Source organism: Metopolophium dirhodum, chromosome 3 (assembly GCF_019925205.1).
Source record: "Metopolophium dirhodum isolate CAU chromosome 3, ASM1992520v1, whole genome shotgun sequence".
In the NCBI taxonomy this organism is placed as follows: domain Eukaryota; kingdom Metazoa; phylum Arthropoda; class Insecta; order Hemiptera; family Aphididae; genus Metopolophium; species Metopolophium dirhodum.
In genome coordinates this window covers 25,837,145-25,859,994 of record NC_083562.1, presented here as the reverse complement: position 1 = coordinate 25,859,994, position 22,850 = coordinate 25,837,145, and the positions used below count along the sequence as shown (strand labels likewise).

General features: G+C 29.0%; 1 protein-coding gene across 2 annotated transcripts in view; it reads right to left on the bottom strand.

Annotated features, from left to right (window-relative positions):
* Positions 1-11,953: 11,953 nt before the first annotated feature.
* LOC132940966 (ecdysone-induced protein 78C-like) overlaps positions 11,954-22,850 on the bottom strand; it is a 65,990-nt gene continuing 55,093 nt past the window's right edge. For both annotated transcript variants that reach the window (XM_061008792.1, XM_061008791.1), the window contains 5 exons: positions 20,741-21,114; positions 18,431-18,575; positions 17,422-17,579; positions 14,543-14,722; positions 11,954-13,468 (listed from right to left, as the gene is read on the bottom strand). In XM_061008792.1, coding sequence (XP_060864775.1) covers positions 13,271-13,468; positions 14,543-14,722; positions 17,422-17,579; positions 18,431-18,575; positions 20,741-21,114 — 1,055 coding nt within the window. In that variant the 3' untranslated portion in view covers positions 11,954-13,270. The remainder of the gene's footprint in view (positions 13,469-14,542; positions 14,723-17,421; positions 17,580-18,430; positions 18,576-20,740; positions 21,115-22,850) is intronic.

Sequence of the window (22,850 nt, the reverse complement as noted above, 5' to 3'; positions counted from 1 at the left end):
CTCTATGTCGTCGTCGGCAGCCAGAACCAGATGTAATACCGACAACTGTTGCGGATTATTATTTAATACCACTGCAGCTCTTTTTATAACTATAATGAATAATGATAACGAAATATATTGGTTGTTTATTTCGATAAAAATTCTACAATTGTGTACCTGAAAATGCATGGGGTGAATAATATCGTATATAGGTCAAGCGTAACATTATTTGATAATCCTGCAATGATCCGACATGATATATAAATGTATGATATATTGGTATGCGTATATAATGATATAGAGCGCAGCTGGTGTATCTATATATTTGTTATTTATTTACGTTATATTTGCTCATCTGTTTCATAGTCTCACCGATACTGCAATACAACATAAAAACGCGTACACTTATCGAGATACCTCATCTATATGCACAACATACCTACACACTACCGGATTGAGTTCATCGATAAACTTTTAATATAAATAAAATACATATATATATAATTCCGTGGTATTACTGCGACTTGAAGTCGCCAAACGTCGACGAGGGACAACAACACGCATTTTTTGAACACACGTATCGTATGATACAAGGTGTAGGTTCACCAAGCATGCTCACCACCATTTTTTCATTTAATAATGAATTTATTCAAATTATAATTTATGAAATTTTCAAATATATGTACTTTTAAATCTCGTGTTTTCAAATTCTTGAGTTATTTTCTGTATTGCACAAGGAGTGTCCTGCTGTGACATAAATTTATATTTTTCAAACGAGAGCCCCCCGATTTTACTATAAATTAATTAGCTCCGCATGATAATGGTTTGGAAGATCTGGGGGCTGTGCTGATTTGAATATTTTGGTGATTAATATTAATCTCTCAACATTTATAATTTGTAAGAATGATTCAAGTATAATAAATATATATATCCAATATTTAATTTTATTTTGTAGTTATGTAAAACCATTTTTAAGGATTATTATACTTATTATAAACATTTTATTATTTTAATAACTTAGAAACTACTCGTTCGAATTTTGAATTAGGTAGTTCAAAAAAAAATTTTTACTAAATGATTTACAGTGAAAAAGAGGCCCTTGTTCGAAAAACAGATATATGTATCTCCTTAAGTAGTAAAAAAAATTCAAGAATTAGAAAAAATTGGTCTTTGAGTAATGAGTTAATTCAAAAATTTCAAAAACCAGAATTTGAATCAATTTGTCATTAAAGAAAAAAAATGGGGTTGAGCATACTTGGTGAATCACCTTGTATATTATAATACGTCTTGAAAGAGGATGTCTTGCCAAGGTTTGTTATCTCTTTAGACTGTGATTCTGTCCCTTGTGTGCACGGAACATTGAATAAAAACAAGTTCATAAAGGACTGTCATAACACATAAATTATTGAGAAAGTGATTTTTGAGGTAAAACACCATTATTTATTATTTATATTTTTATAAATATTAAAGAGAACAACTGATTTGATAATTTTGTAACCTTTATTTCTAAAAAAAAAATTTGTTATGTTTTTGTGAAAAACCTGCAGTACTACTTAGTAGTTTAAAGTTCAAGAGCGGAGCGATGAATGTATTGATTTTACAATAAATAATTGTACAATTATGTATTTTGTTTTGCTTTTTTTTAGTAATTTTTGTGTCTGTCACCGTCCCATTGGAAGATTAAACATGTTTCGATCTTAAAATAAAGAGTGGTTCTGGTAGAAATTAAATCTTGTTAGTACCTTGTTGAAATTGTTTAAATTATGTTGATATTGAATATTCAAACGTTACGAAAGTATGAAACTTACAAATATTGAAACTTTTACGTATATTGTTATTTATTATATTTTGTAGGTATGTACCTAATATAATCGTGCTAATACATAAAGGCATTTAAAAAAAATATTTAGATTAATTTTAAGTCTATACTCTATATATACCGCGAACATATTGTTCACATAAGTTTTTTTTTACTCAAAATGTAATATAAATATAAATTTAGTATTAAAATAAATATTAGACATTAATCTAAGTTATAATGAATTACATGATAAAAGTATAGCAAAATAACATAAAAAATGCCATGTTTTCGCCAAAAATTAATTCAACCTACCTCATGTCCTTATTATTAACAGTAAAATAAATAACTATTATAGCAATATAAATAAATAATAAATAATATTATAATATTATATAATGTATCATTATAATTTTTTTCCGAGAATAAATAATTTTATTATTATTAATAAAATAAACTCATAGACCATAGAAATAATATTGTAATATAATATGCTGACACAAACTGTCTCCTCTAGAATCGTTTTTTGTAAGTATGCAATGATTAAATTATTTATCATTGAATTCAAATATAATACTCCATTTTAGTGAACTACTCATACTTGACACCTACTGTATATAAGCAAAGTGGTAATATATGGGCCACTCATGTTTTTATGTAGTATAAGTTTTATGTAGTTTTTTTCTAGCAAATTTATTTGCTTTTTTTTTTAATACCTGAAAGTATTGTTTTTGGAAAAAATGCTCCGATAAATTGTCTTCAATATTGATTTGAATTACCTGTAAGTATTTAATTTTTTTAAATTTTGTAGCTCTAAAATTACTGGAATAATTAAACATCCATGCACCGTCTCATTTTGTAGTTGATAGTTGACAAACTGACCGACAAGATAATTTGATTTGATTGATACTAAAATGCTAAATGGTATATCCCTTATACCTAATAATATTATGAGATAAATATAATACTATTTTAGTAGGTATAATAATACATATTATATGAGTTTCAATTTTTTTTCGGTTTCATTAAATATATTCCATTACATTTTTTTTATAGATATTAAAATATTTAATGGTTATTTGCTTGATTGAACAGCAAACGGATCGTTTGGTTTTATTTTAAATGATACTCATTGCAGTTTTTATATTAATTAGTAAAAAATATAATATACAAAAACGATTTTTATTTATCTGCTATACTATGGTCATATTTAATTTGCTTTACTGTTTTATGGTGAAATACATTTTGAAATTATCAAAACACGATTGTGTTCTGAACACGCAATTAATATATTACAACGAAAAAAAAATGTCCAAGAAAAGATGCTACGCATTAATAAATGAACTTACGCAGTCGTTCAGCATTCAATAATACTAAAAATAAAAAAAAAACGTAAAATAATTTTGTTGTCTTGAAATGTATAATAGGTATGAGGTGTCTTGCAATACCTTTAGTATAGTTTATACCTATATTATGATCTGTCTAATTGCGAATTTATAAATGGGCCCAGATAAGGATTATACAACGTATACAACGTCTATAGGTATGCTGATCTATGTATAACACACGCTATGCATCATACACATATATTAAGCCCTGACAAGAAAAAGAGATAATATAACAATATATTTAGGTAATTTAAATAGTTTCGGTGACAAATTATATTTTATGCCGCAAAATATGTTTATCTGCAACAATTATATCCACCGAAAAAATTCCAAATTCAAGAATTTTTTTTGTTTATAAATTGTACGTGTTAGTAACTTTTAATATAAAACAATATACGTAATACAGGGTGTACCGATGCTTCACGTATTCAAATTATGTATTTTTAATGCGAAACAGTTGAATTCTCATGATTGTAGATCGGAAGTTATAGAACTATATGTGTAAAAATCAATCAAATTTGCGGCGGGGCTTGCAGGTGTGGCTCGGTGGTTGGCCTCAGTCACTAACGTGTTCTGAGGTCAAGCATAGACCGACGTCGCTAGTTCCCGGACTGGTGGTTACCCGGGGTTTTAGTGACCAATTCGTCCCTTATACACGTGTCCTTCAACCAACCGTAACGCCCTAAAAAAAATGCTAATACCTATAACTATAGTTGCTGATACTTAAGATCTTAAAAAAAATTGTAATTTAAATTAATTATTCCCGATTAGTTGTATGCAAGGCGAGTTTATCAGAGTTAAAATAGACGAAACACGCATACAAATATGCACACTTAAATTTAAAATATTCTGGGTATTGGCTAATAAAAATATTAAATATGCAAATTTTTTTTTTCATTTTTTCAAAAAAAAATGTATACATTTTTTAACCATCTCATTTGTTAATATTTTTGTATTAACCTATTATAGTATATTATAAATTGTTTTATAAAATAAATGAAAGATAAAAAAGAATGATCTGATATTTTGATATGTGGAAAACTATACTTGCCGATGGTGATGTTAATTATTGAACTTTAAATATATTATTGGCAAATACCTAGTATTAATGAAAATCTAATTATCTGTATAATTTTCAATACTTGTAAAGTCAAATACTAAATTACATAAATCATACAATAATTAATTCAACATTATTTTTATATATTAAATATGCACAACGTTGAAGAAATATGCAAATTATACATTTTTAAATTGAACATTTTTAAATTTCTTCATCCTATGTAAATACCTATCCTATACTAAATAGCTTAGTCTGCTTTAAATCGAGAGAGCCTATAGAAAAATGTACAATTTCTACAACTTTCTAGCCCTAATTATTGTTTATTAGTTACATAATATTATATTAGTAGGTATATTATATACATGTACTTACCATTATACGTATATACTATGTACGACTGTACACTACCTATATTAATACATATTTACTTTTATAAAAATATAACTATGATATAAATGTTATAGTTAAATAACAATAATATATGTGTCAGGTCATAACAAAAACATGGGATTATCAAAAAGTTTATCAAAAATATTGGCATTTTGCTTCTTAATTCGAACAAATCTTTAGAAAATGAAAATACTTAAGCGTTAAATAATGGAGTATAAAATAAATAACTCTAAAAAAAAAAGAAATACCACGCAATTTTTTTTCAAAAACAATGAATATGCAAAAAATATATGTTAAACAATTAATAAATAAGCACATTTTTTAAAAAGTATGAGTATCAGATATTATGCTATATGCAAAAATTCATTCCTATGCATATTTTAAGTTTTCGTTTTTATACTAGTAAGTGTAGAAAATTGATTTCTTGTTTGGGTGTATTGGTCTACTATATAAATCGAGAACATAAATAGAATAATATGTAACACTTAGAACTATCGATCTTTACTCATGATAGGTACCCCGTTTATAGTATCAAAATTGGTAAATGTAAAAGCTATATGCACCGAAGACGTAAAAGTTAAGTTTAGCATTTGGTTATTAGGTATAACGAGGTCAAGTAACTATATATATTATAATTATTATCATGCATAAGGGTAGGTTTTGTTTATGCTGACACTGGATTTATGCTGTATAATACATGCAATTGTGCATATAAAGATAATTAATTTACTTACTAATGGTATTTACTCCTTGGTAATACGTGTTATTGTAACCCTGCGCGACGCAATAAAGATATCAAAGTTTCGCACACGCGCCGATTTATTTTATTTTATTTTTAAAACAGTTGAGAATTCTTCGGATAGAACTCCGTCATTTTTGGTCGATTGCATCAGCATAATGTTTCGTTCTGTAGGTATTGGAAAACGTCAAAAATCGTCTTTATCTTATTTTTGGTGATATTAAAACTTGAAAACTGCTTACAAAAACCGGGCTCCGTTCAAATATAGATTATAATACCCGGCAACACTCGGATTATAGGGCACTTTTTATATACCAACAAGTCGATCTGACTTTGCCGCAAACGCACCCCTCCCTAGAATGATGCGCATATACGATTCTTATACTGTTTATGACAAATTCGTACCTAGGCTATTTATCTATATTGTCATCACTGCAGTTATATCGCTCCTATATGTTACATTAATACTTATCTTGTAAATATTTTGTTATATAATTTTATTTTGTTTCTATCTTTGTAAAAGACACTTGGCGTTCATTTATAAAAATAAAAATAAAAAATTATTATTTATCGTCACCATGTTGAGAAAACCACCATACATGTAAATGACAGGTCGATAGTGAAATGGCACGCACACATAACGAAGTTATTATAATTTCTAAAATATTTAAATTTGTACATGACGCGCTACTAGCTGCAGGTTGTTATATTTTCACTAATTTGACGTTTCATAAGTATATAGGTATACCAAAGAAATTAGTTAAAAAGTTTATTAGGACCCACGTGAGTGCGTGACAATACAAATACACATAATATACGATATACCTCTATATATCATATTGGCGCAATCAGATTATGATACAAAACAAAACATTTAATAATTTTTTTTTTATGTTGTTCATGTTTAGGTACCAGGTAGATGACGGTACCTTATAGGGTTTATTTTAGATTTTAGAATATAAGTATGATTTATATTATTAACTTTAGAAGACGCCCTGAATACTACCCTGCACGAGGCCACAAACCGCACGTTAAGACGACGGACGATACCGTCCAATATCCATAATGGTAACAGGGGAAACCATAATGGTAACAGGGGAAACGTCTTATCAGCTATCTATATCATACAGACTGTATACAGTCATAATGTTTAACTACATTGACCACTAAAATCGGGCAATGTAAACATTTGTCCACTTTGTGTCCGTAACAATCATTTATAAAGTGTAACTTATATGTACAAGTTATAAATTTTTACCTACCTACGCGTATTTGTAACGCGTTGTACCTATATATAGTGAATAATATATTGTGCTATTTTTAATATTATTATTATACGATTCATGTAACATGCGTTACCATGATAATTACGTATTATACATTCTATAATCAAAGTGATGACGTCGATTTGTTTCAGTTTTTTTTTTTTTACGACATTCCGATTATGTACCTATTAAACTAAAAAAGAACTGCTATTGCGTATTATACTAAAATGTTGTATATTTAACTGCAATTTACTGCAGGAGCGGGTAAAACGTACAACTTGTGCGTATATAACTCGACAACTTGTACAAAACGGAATATCTAAGCAATTTTAAACGGACTCGTGTATGAAACCTTTTTGTTATACACTGTTATTAAGCTTTTACGAGCACGGTTACATCAATTTGTGTTGCGCTTAGTCCAGCGTGCGCATGAAATTTTACAGACGAATTATCCTAGTTATTTATTCCTGTGACATCTGAAATCGAGTGGATTTAAATATCGTAGGACGTGAGAAGTAAAAACCGCATATTCACATCATTGTGATATGATTGGTTTAGGGGGGGGGGGGTGCAACCTAATCAAAAATTCCCTAATCATATAAAAAGAATACGGCGTTACACAATAAGTTGGTACTTATACATAAAATGTATGATCACTCAATACAAATTTGTTGGCATATTAAAAAAAAATAAGCCCATAGTTATTTATTGTACTAAAGTATAGATCAGTGGTTTTAGAAATTTATTGAACGCGGCACACCGTGTTCCTCAAAAAAATTTCACTGCACACTGACCTTTTTTTTTGCATTAAATAATTAGATGAACAAAATTTCTCTGATTTATAATTATATGAGTACATTTAATTAGAAATGTGTGCTTGGTGGGCTATTTATTAATTATATTTTTATAATTTTATTCTTGGATGAATAATTGAACTTTCCGAAAGACCGCGGCACCCAGTTTCAAAACCACTGGTATAGATAATAGATTGTTAGACGTACCCATCGTACCCATCTAGCTCCAACAGATCGTGATTGGCACAGTATTTTAATGCCAGAATTTGTCGTTTATAGAAGATGTATTTGAATCTACATGGAGAGTATTGTAGTCTGTATTTTTAAAAGTGAAACATGCATTCGAACTGAAAATGAATTAAATCTTTATTGTTAAAAATAAAACCACTAAATATTAAATTAAAAAACAAGATACGATTATAAGTGCGTAAGAGAAACAATAATAATATAATATTAATTTTAATCTACTTAATTGACTTTTTATATAAATATTTACCTGCTTAAAAAGTATTATTATTACTGATTTTCGATAACGCACATTACAAGTAGGTAGTCATGTAAAAAGTATATTTGTGAATCATGATGTCTTCGTATGTAAAATTAAAAACAAAAGCACAAATTCTTTTATGCTTGCGTTGATTTATATTTAAAAATGTTATCGTTGCCGTAATTATTGTCTACGCCTCCTTCAACAAGACGTATACCATATAACCTTGATTTTCATCCTACAGATACCTGTGATAAAAGAGAATTACGTGCATCTTAGGCCCGAGTACATTGTATTAATATTTAATACATGGCTTATCTAATAGTACGCGTACCAAACGAACGTGCCATAATTTTGGCCGATAATGTTAACAAATTTATGACCACTAAATTAGTTAGAATATTATATTGCTAAATTGCATATTCTGAAATTTTTGACAAATATTTAAGAATTTATGTTGCTCGATATCGCATGAACATTTCAGCTTTGCGTATTACGTAAATAATTGCATATAGTTTCGAGACTTTCGTCGTCATAATTACATCTTTTCCCAGAGGCATATTTTTTTGTTGTTTAATGAGATCTATTAAACAATAATTAATTTATATGACGGCGATTACTGGCGCCAGTGTTGTAGAAAATACGTCTAAAACGAGTTTATTTTATCGCTCCAGTCCATCGTTGATACCAATGATACAGCTATACAAGCACAATAAACTACATTAATATATTATTATAATAAACAATACATTCGAACGATATTAGGTACAATATTATTTCATTGCGTCTGTAATATTTTTAAAAACGAGCCTAACCAATAATTGATATATTTGATACACATTATATTGATTGACTTATAGATAAAAATTCGTAGAAAATATTATATGTTACGGTAAAATATATAACGAGAGATAAAAATTTAAATTAGAAAAATAATACATCGTTTTTACTGGGTAACGCGGTTGTGTTTTGGAAGATAAAGATGTGATTCTAAAAACCTATCACTCCAATAATGCGTTATAATAAAATATTACAATTATTCAACGTATTTCTTATACGTTTATTATAGTTAGTATGATATAAATATATAATATACATACAATTAATGTAAATCATTTCCATGCATGACGATCGTTTTAAAGTGCATTCTATATATACAATTATAATAGGTAACCAGGTACTAATAGACAATAGTATTATATACTACAGAAATCGAGCCGGATCTAGGAAGTGTTGCACCCGGGGGCCAGTGGCTGCTCGTGATGTTTAAACTGGGTGGTGCTCAAAGAACATAATATTAGGCGGAAATAACCGTAATAAAGTGTAAACCGATTTTCAAAAATCAAGATGCCCTTAATATCGAGAACAGGTTTACCCACTTAAAACAGTTCGTTCAATAGACTGATTATAATTAAAAATACTTTAAACAAATGTTATAAACGTTAAAAGAATATATAAATTCTTAATTTGTACTCAATACTTATAGTTAAATAATTAGCCTGTTTAAATTATGAATTTTGATTTATAATTTAGTGCCTTTTTTTAAAAATGTTATATCAACATGATTTGATAATAATTAGAAAATTTTAAATCAGTTATTGAAAATTCACTAATAGCTATAGGTACGGTATACCAAACCGGTAGTTTTTTTTAAATTAAATATATTATTTTGGCTAAAAAAATTTAAGTTTTAATTTATTTTCAAGTTTTAACATTCTTTTACGATTTTGGGATCACAATATAGGTACAACTTATTAATAACTGTAATTTAATAATGAATGTGTATAATATTATTTTCGGTTTTTTCTTTCTTATAATTTGTTCGGAAAATAGTAATTTTTTAACAAAATATATACCTACCTACTTTACTTTTTTTATTTTTGACATAAATATTGATGCGGTTCTACAAATTGCACTCGGAATAACTAATCACCAGATATCCGGAAAATCGATTTCTAGACCGTCACGAAAATAATAGGTCTTCAATAATAGGTCTTCTTCGATTTGATACTTCGTACCCACAGGCCACAGTGGTATAGGTACGAATGTACGATTGTTTCTTGCTCATTATTTAAATTATTTAAATTGAAACCGCAAACATGTGGCAACAATAACCAATAATAACTGACAACTAAAGCTATAATAGTCGCCTGTAATATTCGTTACTAAAATATATTGTCCCTCTAATAATGTAATCCGTAGTAAATCGTTTGAAAGAGCACAAGGTAATGGAATAACACATGTTTTCAAGAAGTTTTTCGATCATCGGTTTATTTTCTGTACTAATGGGTTCCTATTCTAAATAAAATATATAAATAAAAAAATAATAATAAAAATCGAACATAATAATACAGTATAACAAGCAAAATACGTAGGTACATAGATACGTGTATAATAGTATATATATACTGATAAACAATAAATACGAACCTATACGTAATTTCATTGTCAAAGTATAATATTTATAGCTACGACTTCGTTGTTATTATAATAATTTATAAATTACATTTATAATAATATATAAAAGTAATTATAATAAGTATTAGTCTATCTATCTATAAACATCAACGACATATAATTTAAAATTTAATAATATGGTAATAATACCGAGCTCGAAAAAAAAAACATAAGAAAATATCATACTTAAATACTATACAATAAATAATAGTAAGTAAAATATGTAAGCTTTACGCAGAATCACTACTACACGCCTACGTATTATTTTGACAAGATTTAACTATTCTGGTTTTAAATTTAAATTTTTAGAACAAAACAATAAAATTTAAATAAAAAATAATAATAATAAGATCTAATAAAAATGGTGTTTTTATACAACAATCTAAACAATAATCAAATAATCTATATGCTACAGATATACATAAAGTATTTTTTAATATTACAATAATGATTTAAGTTTGTATTTACTGTTTCTTCCGATTTTCGACATTTCCATCTACATATTACAATATGTCAATATACAAATTTAACTTTTTAAAACGAGGTAAACATGTTATATGTAAATATTTCGGTTTTATATGTATATATATATTATATATATATATATATATATAAAAATACTAATTAACACTAAATACTCAAAATAACACTAGTTGAATTCCGTTCAATAAAAAAGTAGAAAAAAGACATTTATCTAATGCACAACATTTGTCTATTAGCGATAGCATTGGCTAATTAATCAGATTGAAATACAAATAGAGGACCACATCTACTCAAATCATGACCTATTTTCTAAAATAAATAGAATAAAAATTTGTCTAAAAATGTTTAACAATTGTATATTATATTAATTAAAATGCAATTATTAATAACAAAACAAATTAGTAAAAAGAAAATTATAAACTATAATATAACGAATTAAGAAAACTTTATACAAACAGCATAAACAAAAACAAAAGTCAATTTACTTGCTTTTGCTCGATGTTGAATTATTTTATGAGCTAAAAAAAAATATATAACATTATCCTAATTATTGCGAAAGGTAAAGGTGAGTCCATTTCAGTATATCTGTGATTGTCTCTTATAACATTTTATTTTAAATTTAAAATTATTTTCTTATAATACACATTCGATTTACTACCTTGGTGTTCAAAAATTACTCTAAAAAAATCTTAAAGATATGATATATAATATTATCCAAAAAAAAGGAATACTAAACATTTTTGTAATTTTGTCTTTATCATAAACGATTTGAAGTAACTAATCTACCCTGTGAATACATAAGTGTTGAAGTGTGGCATTTAAGGTATGTATGAAGTGTGTGTGTGTGTGTGTATGTGTGTCTGTGTATGTGTGTCTGTGTGTTTGTGTGTGTGTGGGCGTGTGTGAGTCTGTGTTTTATACTTTTATGATTTGTCATACATGTTTGTGTTTATATAGTGAGAAGTATAGAGAAAAAGAGAAACTGAAATATTGACAGAAAACCCGGGTCATACAGTGGTTCCCATTTAAATTGCACTTTTCATATTACACAACGGTCGTACACTGTTAGTTAACTTGTAAAAACTAGTAAAAAATGATTAACAACAACAATAACAACAACAGCGTAAGAGCTATAATAAATAGATTGCGAAAATGTAGTATAATTTTAAAACTTATTGCCTACAAATAAAATATAAAAAGTACCTATGGAATGTAAAAAGATAAAATAACACAAAATTCAACTAAAAAAAAATATATCACATAAAAGCGTTTTTGTTTGCTTAGTTGCTGGACCAAATTGCTTCAGTTGACTAGTGAAATTATAAAAAAAGAGAAAATGTACGAAGAAAATCAAATCATAATACAATAATAATAATAATAATCATAATAATAATAATAATAATAATATTAATAACTTTCCATAAAAAAAACAAAATTGATTTTTAGTTATTTTTACCATACAGTAATTAAATATTACAAAATATTGCTTAGATTTTTTTTTGTCTTTTTAAACGATTTCAAGATTGTCAATGATGAACACAGTACAAAGACAAAAAAAAAAACATTTTCAGGCCAAATACATCGTTGGTACGTAATATATAGAAAGATAAATGGAGTTCTATTACGATGTATATATAAATATTAAATAATATATAATATTATTTAATAAAACCGATTATATCATAATACTATTATATTATATGAAAATGATGATATTATATCCGCACTCCACTAAGCCATGAACACATTAGGTATGTGATTAAAAAAAAAAAATGCATGATATGAAAATGATTAATATTATTGCAAGAATCCTAACAAGAAACGAGAACGCGTATATTATTCGTTAGGTACTATGTGTAAGATGAAATTTTGATCGTCATTGAATTTCTATAACTATACAATAACTAAAAAGAACACACTTATCATACAAGATTGTTTCGTTGTACATGTACCCTATGTCATAATGTTTTATTATATATATAATATTTATAAAATGTTTATTTCGATTTACATAGAATTATTCTAATATCAGACGATATAGTGTTTTTTTTTTTTTTTTGTATTTTATTGCTCAATAGTGTAGTATAATAATATATAGGTATATATTATGTTATATCTTTGATCGACTTGACGTCAATGATTATATGTTGTAAGTACTCCCGCGCCGACCGGACGAATATTTGGGAGGCGCAAGCAGGTTTCGACAGGGGCGGCTGAAGTACGTTATTCATCGTAAATTTCAAGATTATCTTAACGAAGATATTGTTAAAAAATTATTATTATTATTAATACATTTTTTTTCTGTTTTTGATTGTAAACACGTTTTGTTCGTTTAGGAAGTATTCGATTCGTTTCAAATAAAAAAAACGAAACTTTATAAGTATATATAAAAAAAAACCTGTAACAATAAAATAGAAAGATAATAATTCAGCCTTGATGCAAGTCCTCTTCGCACTTGGGTATGTCGAATATTTCGGCGAATAACGGTGGCAACTTCAGCATGTGCCAATTTAACCTGAACCACTCGAGGTACGAAACGTGTCGGGCACCAATGGTTCGTAGTTCGGGCAGTTTCGACAGCACCGTTTGAGCCAAATTTTTATCTCCTCCGTGACCTTTGCTTAGCTAAAAATTTGAAAACATAATAATATTAGGTATATTATATATTTATATATCTTCCTTCAAGCTTCTTTATCGTTTGGGGCGGTGGTTGGAACAGTGGTCTGCGATATAAGACAATTAGTATCAATTATTTCCGTATAATACTAATAATTAATATTGTCATCGAATTTATACTTGTTACCATGTCAAGCAGCAGTGTAACATGCGGGGTGTACCATTTTACTGTATGGCTGTACATAATCCACCTAAGACCTAACCATAGGTGAATATCGAGTATCTACAATTAGTGTGGGGGACTAGGGAGGGCTAATATTTTAATATATACAAATATTTAAGTATGACTATGATCAATGCGTCGTGAATTTTTTTTTGCGTTGTGGTAGACATTATTGATAAGTGATAGGAGCTTCGACCTCCAAGTTAAATATTTAATGCCCACGCTTTTCGTTACTTCCATAATTTTTCTGGTAGGAGGGAGGGGGTAAAATCGATACGTTACATTTGCGTACATTATACCCTGTGGCCTGTAATATGTAGGTATACAATTTAAGAAACGCTGAATTAAAATTGCAGGTATCGACTATTGAGATATTGCTAGCGACTAGCTAGTACTTAATTCCAACAGTGACCACCTGTATACCCAATAAAGTTTGGGTATTGTGGCGATAAATCATATACTCCTGGTTCAGATTAAAAAAGTTCTCCGTATCCATGGACACCAAGTTACTTGATAGTTTTCTTACATTTTACAAATTACAAAATAGCAAAAAAAAAAAATTGTACCACTTTTTATCAATGTAAATAAGTTATTGAAATTGAGCTGCCATTTTAAAAATAATACTATGGATATATTATTATCAATCTCATATGATATGGAAAAGTTGATTTTGGAAAAAATCGATGATAGTTGGTGTCTTTTATTGAACATTTACGATACCTACAGGCTACAGGTACACTGGCCGAGGAGTTAGGAATAAAAATAAGTCCATGGGTGGAAGAGTGATGTTCACTTATGACATGACATTTTCTTCCCCATTGTTCCCATGGGACCACCATGGGACGTTGGCGACGACTCACTTGTAGCTTGAATGCTTCAACGATTCGGTCCTGACTGTGCTGTACGGTTTTTACGTCAGATACGCCTGGCCTGTCTGGCGTTAGCAGCACGATGGCGGCGAATAGACCGACTTCGGTATCCGTCAGCGATAAACCGTTGAAAGATGTCACCAACTGGAACACGTCTGTGGCGAAGTCCACCTACAGATAATACAATGATCTCAGTAAATACAAACAATACGTTGCATGATGGTGAGGATTTGATAATAAATTACTGTTTCAATCACTCCTGTCAAAACTCTCAACGAAAATGGAGAGAATTTATTGGCTTTAAAAATGGCGCACAAATGGTAATAGTTTTGATGATTTCTGTGTTATGTTAGAAAATTCTGTTTATGTTTTGACTTTTATCTTGGTTAAGTAGGTAAGTAGGTATTTAATAAAACAATTGGTCAGAAAAACTGAAAATTTTTAAAAATAAAAATTTTTATTAAATATTTTAAATTGGTGTTGTCTAACCGATTGTGACATGAAGATGAATTTCGTGTTTCAACATTTTCCGACGTCGATATTTTAGGCTATATATACTTTTATAGCAAACTACGCGTGGATCTGATAACACTATTTCGATCATTATTGTTTTTGAATGGTGATAATTTAAAATACCCGAAATAATAGCTGAGGTGTATTCGGTTTCCAAGCTATAAAAGTGTTAATGATTTCGTCATAAAAATAAATCATAAAATTATTGATACTATGTATTTAGTATTTTTTCGTGTCTGTATGGTTATCACATGAATGTATTTTATGTCCTGAAATGCAATTACGATTCCATTCAAAGTACTAATCAGGCTGATATAGAATAGACCCAGAATCCAGATAATTAGTGTTCAAAGAAGATAATAGTTTGTGCGTAGGTACATTTATTATATTTCCCCGAAATTATTTTGATAAATCGTTATGAACTTGACATTTTTAAGTAGATCAACATAAATAATTTAATTCAAGCAATACGAATCCACTATAACACAATTACGGGTACTGGTGCTCTTAGCGTAGTAGTATTGTTGATTATTGTCGAATGTCTGCAACACAAATTCCGTCGCTGTTGTGAATGAGTGCATTTTTTTTTTTGGCTAATAAATTAACCTTTAGAACATTTATTTTGTTGTTTTATTAAAATACTTCACACTTTCCAATTGAATAGCATTACGAAAATGTACATGTCCAGATTTAAGTGAAAAAATTAACATGATTTTCTCCTATTCAGATATTTTGGTGTGAGCCCCAAAATTATACCTATTATAGCACAGACTTTTTTTTTTTAAAAGTTTGTCTCTCCCACCCCATCGACCTCGTAATATAAATCTATTATTTCCTTGAGGTTTCTGATGCGTAAATTCACGCTGGTTAAAATATTTTTAAATGCATCTTATTCATAATACATTGTTGTAACTTTGAACTAAGTTTAAACACAAAAGTTTCGAGAACAGCTATATGTAGTATAGCTTAGTCTTTACTATAAAGAATAGAATAATGAAATGTGAATTCTTTTAAAAACGCGATGTTTTGTCATATAATATAGTACATATTGTCCACGAATTTATTCATATTAATTTTAGTGCAAAAAAAACAATTCAGTAGTATTCTGTAGGTTAGGTTAGTACGTTAACCCTAGTACGTTTGTAGAATTAATTGGCAACATTAATTAATCAGATATACGCATGTGTGACGTGTATTATATTATCAGTAAGTAGGTATTTCTGTTTGTAGACATCTTGTGGGGGGAAAACAAACCTATCACTAGTCTCGTTGCATATGATAATTATTGAATAATTATAAAAACATTTCAAATGAAAATCACAATATTCAAAGAAATAAAATCGATAGTTTAATTTATTGGTATACCTATAATATAGGTTCTATATGTTCGGTTTGAAGGTGTTTGCGAGAGTGCTTGCTAACAGGAGATTTTATGTTGTCGCCCTTATCACTAAATAATCATAAACTTTTTATAAGCTAGTTTAGTATAAAGATATATTATATCGCCAATATAATATAGACTATAGATACTTAACAAAAATGGATACGATCGGAAAATGGAAATTATAATATTATGCATTTTGTGTAAAAATGTGTTTGTCATTATACCCAAATGGTGCACCCAATTCCATTTGAATATACACCAAATTTAATACTACCGTTTACATAGATCTATATAATATATTCGTTGTAAAATGAAATCTAAAACATTATACGAGTGCACTGTGCTCACAACATCATCGTCAAAGGCTCTAAACTTCCATGTAAATATCTATGTTTGAGACATCCGTAAATATTTAAGTATAGGTACTTGTTAAAAATACTTTCAAAATGTATTTCAAATATGAATTTAAATATCAAATATATTTCAAACACCTTTAAGTACCTACTTGAAGAGAGCTTGAGAGCTTCTCAAGACCAGAATTTGTCCAGTTAAACTTATTTTGGTACATAAATATTTACATACGATAGTATTTTTTATTTGAGTGGAGTCAATGCCAACAGACAAATTCCCATAGAATTTAGCAAAAGTATACGACCTAGGGATTTTTTTAGCATTTTGTATTTTGAAATATATAACCAGAAAATAGGTTTGTTTTATACGTATACTTGAATGTTGTTCAATGAAACATACATGGGACATTCGACGAGATCATAGATTAAACGTATACGTATAATATGCTTATAATCTTAAAAAATTATAATATTTAACACATATTATATCGTATATAGTTAAATATTATATACGGGGAAACACTTGGGAGACAGAAAAGCATCATCGGTGAGTAGACGGTTTCCCCGCGATCTTGACAGTGGATGTAGGTACATAATATTATAATGTCAACTAAAATGCTTACGTCGTAAATGAGTTCCAGCTGCTGTCGTGTGATGAATGTGCCGTCGTAGAAGGTGAGCGAAAGGTCCGTGGCCAACCTGGACACGTAGCACAGCCATAGTTCGAAAAATCCCACTTTAATGAGAATTAGCTGATCGTCTTGGCTGAGGTCTACGAAACCTAAAAACGAACAGTCAAACACAAACGGCGTATGATTAGTACTCATGCCGGCAGGAACGAGCTCGTAGGTATAAAATACAAGTTCATAGTTCAAGTTCAAGTTATTATAAGCATCGTGTGTACCTATAATCTATATATTAAATTATAACTAATTATCTTTTTATATTTAGATATTATTTTACTTAAAGTAAATGCTATAATCTCGAAAATTTTCTTCGCTTAAAATTTGGTAATAACTTATAAGTTATATAGGTATTTGAACTCTAATAAAGTAATACCTACCTAATATTGACCTAGATGCCACAATTTTAAAATTGTATATAGTAGTATTTTAATACAGTGCCCGTTAGATGGACAGAGACAATATGTCAGTATACACGGTATAACAGAATGAACTCACAAAATATGTTATCAACCATAACAAAAATTAAAATAAAATTTGTTTTAGATAGTTAATTAATTACATTTGACAGTTGTTTTTTCTCTAGACTCTGTATTCAGGAATATAAGGTATTTTTTATTTTTTTTATTAGGTTATATCTTCAGTGACTGAGATCATTAGCCTGCAGACGATTGGTAGGGTTTGTACGGTGAGGTTGGAACGGTTGGTACGGTTGAAACGGTTGTATTAATGTATTATCCTCTCCTTAAGTTGCTTTCAATCGGTTGCAAATATAAGTTTCATAAAAGTTGAATCTCTTTTCAGTCACGTTGAACCTAACCACTGAGAACATGACATTAGTTAGTACACGCAGTTACAGTTGTAAGTCGCTTTGATGAGAACGCCTAATAAAATCTTTGATGAGACACACACGTAAGGAAGTTACTAAAGGAAAATAATATTTTCTTACCCGGCACTCTTTTTGCGAACTCCACTACCCTCTGCACGGTGGGCGTAATGTGTGCGGCCAATTGTTGCCACAGCCATATTTTTTGCTGTTCCTCGCTGTCTGCTGTTGATGATGCCACCTCTGGGCTGGAGCATCCCTGGGCGGGCTTCACATGCAAAACAATTACGAAATAATTAGTCAATACATACAACAGCCATAATTTACATAATATTATAATAAAACTATAAACCTACAATATTTGCCTTTACTTTATTACATTTCATTTCTTACGTAAAATATAACAAAATATTCGTGTTACAGTAAATTTGATTGAAAAAACGAAAGAAACAATTAATGTTTGAAAGGAAATCAATAAAACGATATATTTTATTATAAGATCGGTTAAATAGTATAATGTTTACAGAATATTCATTATTAAAACTGTACAACGTAAATAGGTTCTACTTATTTTCATTAAAGGCATTAATTAAATGCCTTTACGACGCGGCTACGATGCGGCAGCAAACAGTTATCATGACTATATTTATTTTATATTAAATAATATTTTCCCTTTTATCTCAACAAAAAAATTCTTCACTAATTTAATTACATACTACAACATGAGGACACAAAAAAAAGATAATGTTCCACGATTTTTAATTAAAATAATCACATCATGTTATGTGACCTTCATATCTTCTATTCTGAATTCAACATTTTATGAATTCTGCTTATTTTATTATAAATCACTATATTGCGCGTAGGCAAAACATTTTATTTAATTTTATATTTTACAACTTCCCTTTATAATCACATAGTTGTATTTGGAAAAACACTTAAAAAACTATTTAATAAAGATAAGTAAACAATAACGATTTTAATTTCATATAATTATAATAATAATCTTTATTTTATGATATTATCTTGGAAAATAATAATATAAAATATAATAAAAGATTATTGATACTCGAGTGAAATTATTTCTTATGTTTTACTTGCATTAAAACTCGATTTAAGGATATGGAACTAATATATAGGTACTACGCATCAGAAAATGTTTGGCAAAATATGATAAACTGTTTTAATTTCTTGTATTCGTCCAATTTAAATTCAAAATAAATATGTCCTTCGCTTTCAAAAATCTAAAAACAAATATACGCTCTGATGATTATTGAAAATTAAAATCTATACGCCTGTTTCAATGCGATACAATATCATTGTGTTATCTGGTACATCAGTATAATTTAAATGCAAACCAGAAAAATTCGAAAAAAAATTCAAAAAGTGTGTAAATGGATTCTTTGTGAAAAAAAACAAATTATGTGATGATAGACATGGCACAGATGCGATTATTCTCGCACATGCACATCGTTCAGCCTTTAAGAACACGTCTAGATTCCAATAATAGTCCATCTTAACGTATTACGTATACTTATGCTAGTATGTTATAATCCTTAGGATAGCCATTATTTCTGGGAATTATAAGAAGTCGGAACGAATGATAAAAATATTACATACTTCATTGTTCGGAACAACTTCAGATGCTATGTATTGGTAGGAAGGGGGAGGGCTACTATTTCCACAGGAGCGACGAAACTACATTGGCTTTATAAATTATAATGATGTTTGTTATTATTTTTTTTCCAATAAGTATAATAATTGTATATTCACTATTAGGAGCATATGGAGTTACAAAAGTTTCTTACAGCCCCGCAATAAAGTCGAGAAATAATTGGATACAGATTGTTTTTGTGCTCTCAGAGTTGGTTTTCTGGAATTTGTGGGAAAAAACGGTGAATTCGATGTCAAATCATTCTGGAACTAATCTTGTTTGATGATCATTGACATTATTGACAATTCGTAAGATTTGATACATTATAATGTTATACTTTGCCTCCCCCGGCAGAAAAAATTCCCAGCTCCGGTTTCATCAGCTCAGGCCTCAGGCCGACAAAATATACACAAAGAATTCAAATACAAAACTTTATTAAGTATTATTTGAAATGTTATAAAACATACCTAATCATTATTCTCAAATTTTAACCATTAGTTAATCATAATATAGAATATTTTTTACCAACACTGTACAATATACATAACTTTGTTACCTATTCAAAGATTTTTTAGGAAACATTGTTCAAAATAATTTTAACCCTAGTATTATGATTTATGTACCTATATTAATTATGCAAATAAATTACTGAAAATATGTACTTAAAATGATATATTTGCCACTCTTTAAACTTAATTATCATTATTTTTAAGGAGAGGGTCTCTCGGTTTTCATAAATTCACGAATAATAATAATTATGTATCGTAAGAAATAATTACAGGAGATGCCACGGGTTTCCGGAGCAGTGTCCTGGTCAGCTCGTCCGTGTAATCGCAGTTGGTCAGGTGCGCTTGCGATATGGCTGCGATCACGTCGTACGATATGGACACGCTGCCACCGTTGGTCTCGATCACTGCGGCCGGTCCGGTGCCGGTCATGATAGGGTCAGCCGTGACCGGTGCACTGCCGCCGATCCCTATGGCCACTGCGGCCGCTACGGCTGCGGCCGCGTTCGCAGCGACTGTCGTCGTGGTCGCCGTCGTAGTGGTCACCTGAACGGCCGCCGCCGCCATCGAATCGGCGGCTGACACGGTCTTCGACTCCGACTCGAGTTGTTCACGAGACCTCTTCGGCACTCTTCCGTACCGAACGGCTGAAAAAAAAAACACACACATCACTATAAGTAAATGGTATATTAAATATCGATCCAATAAGCCGCTCATCTGAATATTAAATACTTGTGACTACCTAATTAACTTCTGGTTTGAAATTCAATTTTTATGTATATTGAAGTACTCTGAAAAATATTCTGTTTTGGAATATGAAATTAAAATTATATGTTGTCATTTAAAAATGTAAGAACTTGAAAAGTTATAACAATAAACAACTTGTAAAAAATTGAATTTTTTCAAAAATGTTGTTTTACAATGGCATCAGTTAAAACTTTTTGAAATATTAAGTGTATAGATGTATTTAAATTTATCACTTATCATCTGTATAGTGATAAGTACCAAGACGTAACAACAGTTACAAATTAATTAATATATTTCTAATTTCTATGTAGATAATGTACGAGTATGAAATTTTGTTTTGAGTAGGTACTAAGAATTATGCAACAAGCCAACTTGCATTCTTATTTATTATTAAATTAGAGATATTCTTATATAACCTAAGTTAAGTAATATTATATTAATATGTATATTGTATGGTTATACTTGAATGACATTTTAATTATAATTTATTAAAAAGAATTTGACAATATTAACATATTTATTTTTCGTGAGTTTGACGGAGTAGTGCTTTCTTTTTGCAAAAATTGATATTTTTAGTAACATTTTATTTTTAAACGGTGTAAAAAAATCAAAGCTCTGTTCAATTATTTTTATTTATAGTTTTAAACATTTTACAACACGATGATTATAATATACATTGTTATTTTTTACAATAAATACGACTCTATTAGAGGTGTTACAAATGTGTGACTCCCTCCTCATGTAATTATTCTTGTTATTTGTCTGTTAATTGTTATTACTTTTACTTATTGTACCTTGTATAGATTGTAATTCTTCTAATAAAAGCCAAATTTAAAAAAAAAAAAAATATGACTCTTAGTAATATTAATAATAATATCATAATATGGGTTCCCTGCGATTTCTCCTGAACGTATACAGCACACAACGTGCGGCGATGTCTAGATATTGCCTATGCCATTGTTGAGTGAGGAATATTTTTATCACTCAAAAAATACATTTTAATAATAATATAAGCAATAATTATTGTCATTGCCAGTTTCTCTAACCGGCTTACACGCTTCACTCGGAGTTTACCGTTTATAGTTTATACAGTTCACGCAAAATTGTATAGCAGCCAGCAGGATAGTAGTGTAAAGTGTTATGGAAGATGTATTTATACAGAGTATACTATACATAATATCACACTATGTATATAATAGTATGTAGTGTATACGGCAATAGGCTACGATGTATGATTGATTTGAGCAATATTGTGCCATTTTTGTATGTGATATCGGTCTTTCTATTTTGTACGATGTCAGGTGGTGTTTGTGTGGTAATGGAAAACGCCTTTATACTATTTACTATAGGTACAGAGTGATTCACCAATCATACACACCACCATTTTTCCTTGAATAAAATATTTATTCAAATTCTGACTTTTAGAATTGTTAAGTATACAATACTTAAACGTCTTCAACACCATATTTTCAAATACATGTATTTTTTATCCCATTTAACATATTTTTTTCAAATGCAAACCACTTTTTTTTATTGTAAATTATATTGTTATTATTTTAATTTTATTTTAAACTAAGTTATTCCCGTCGTCTGGGAAATATTTGAATTTTTTGGTGACAGCTTAGGACATATTATA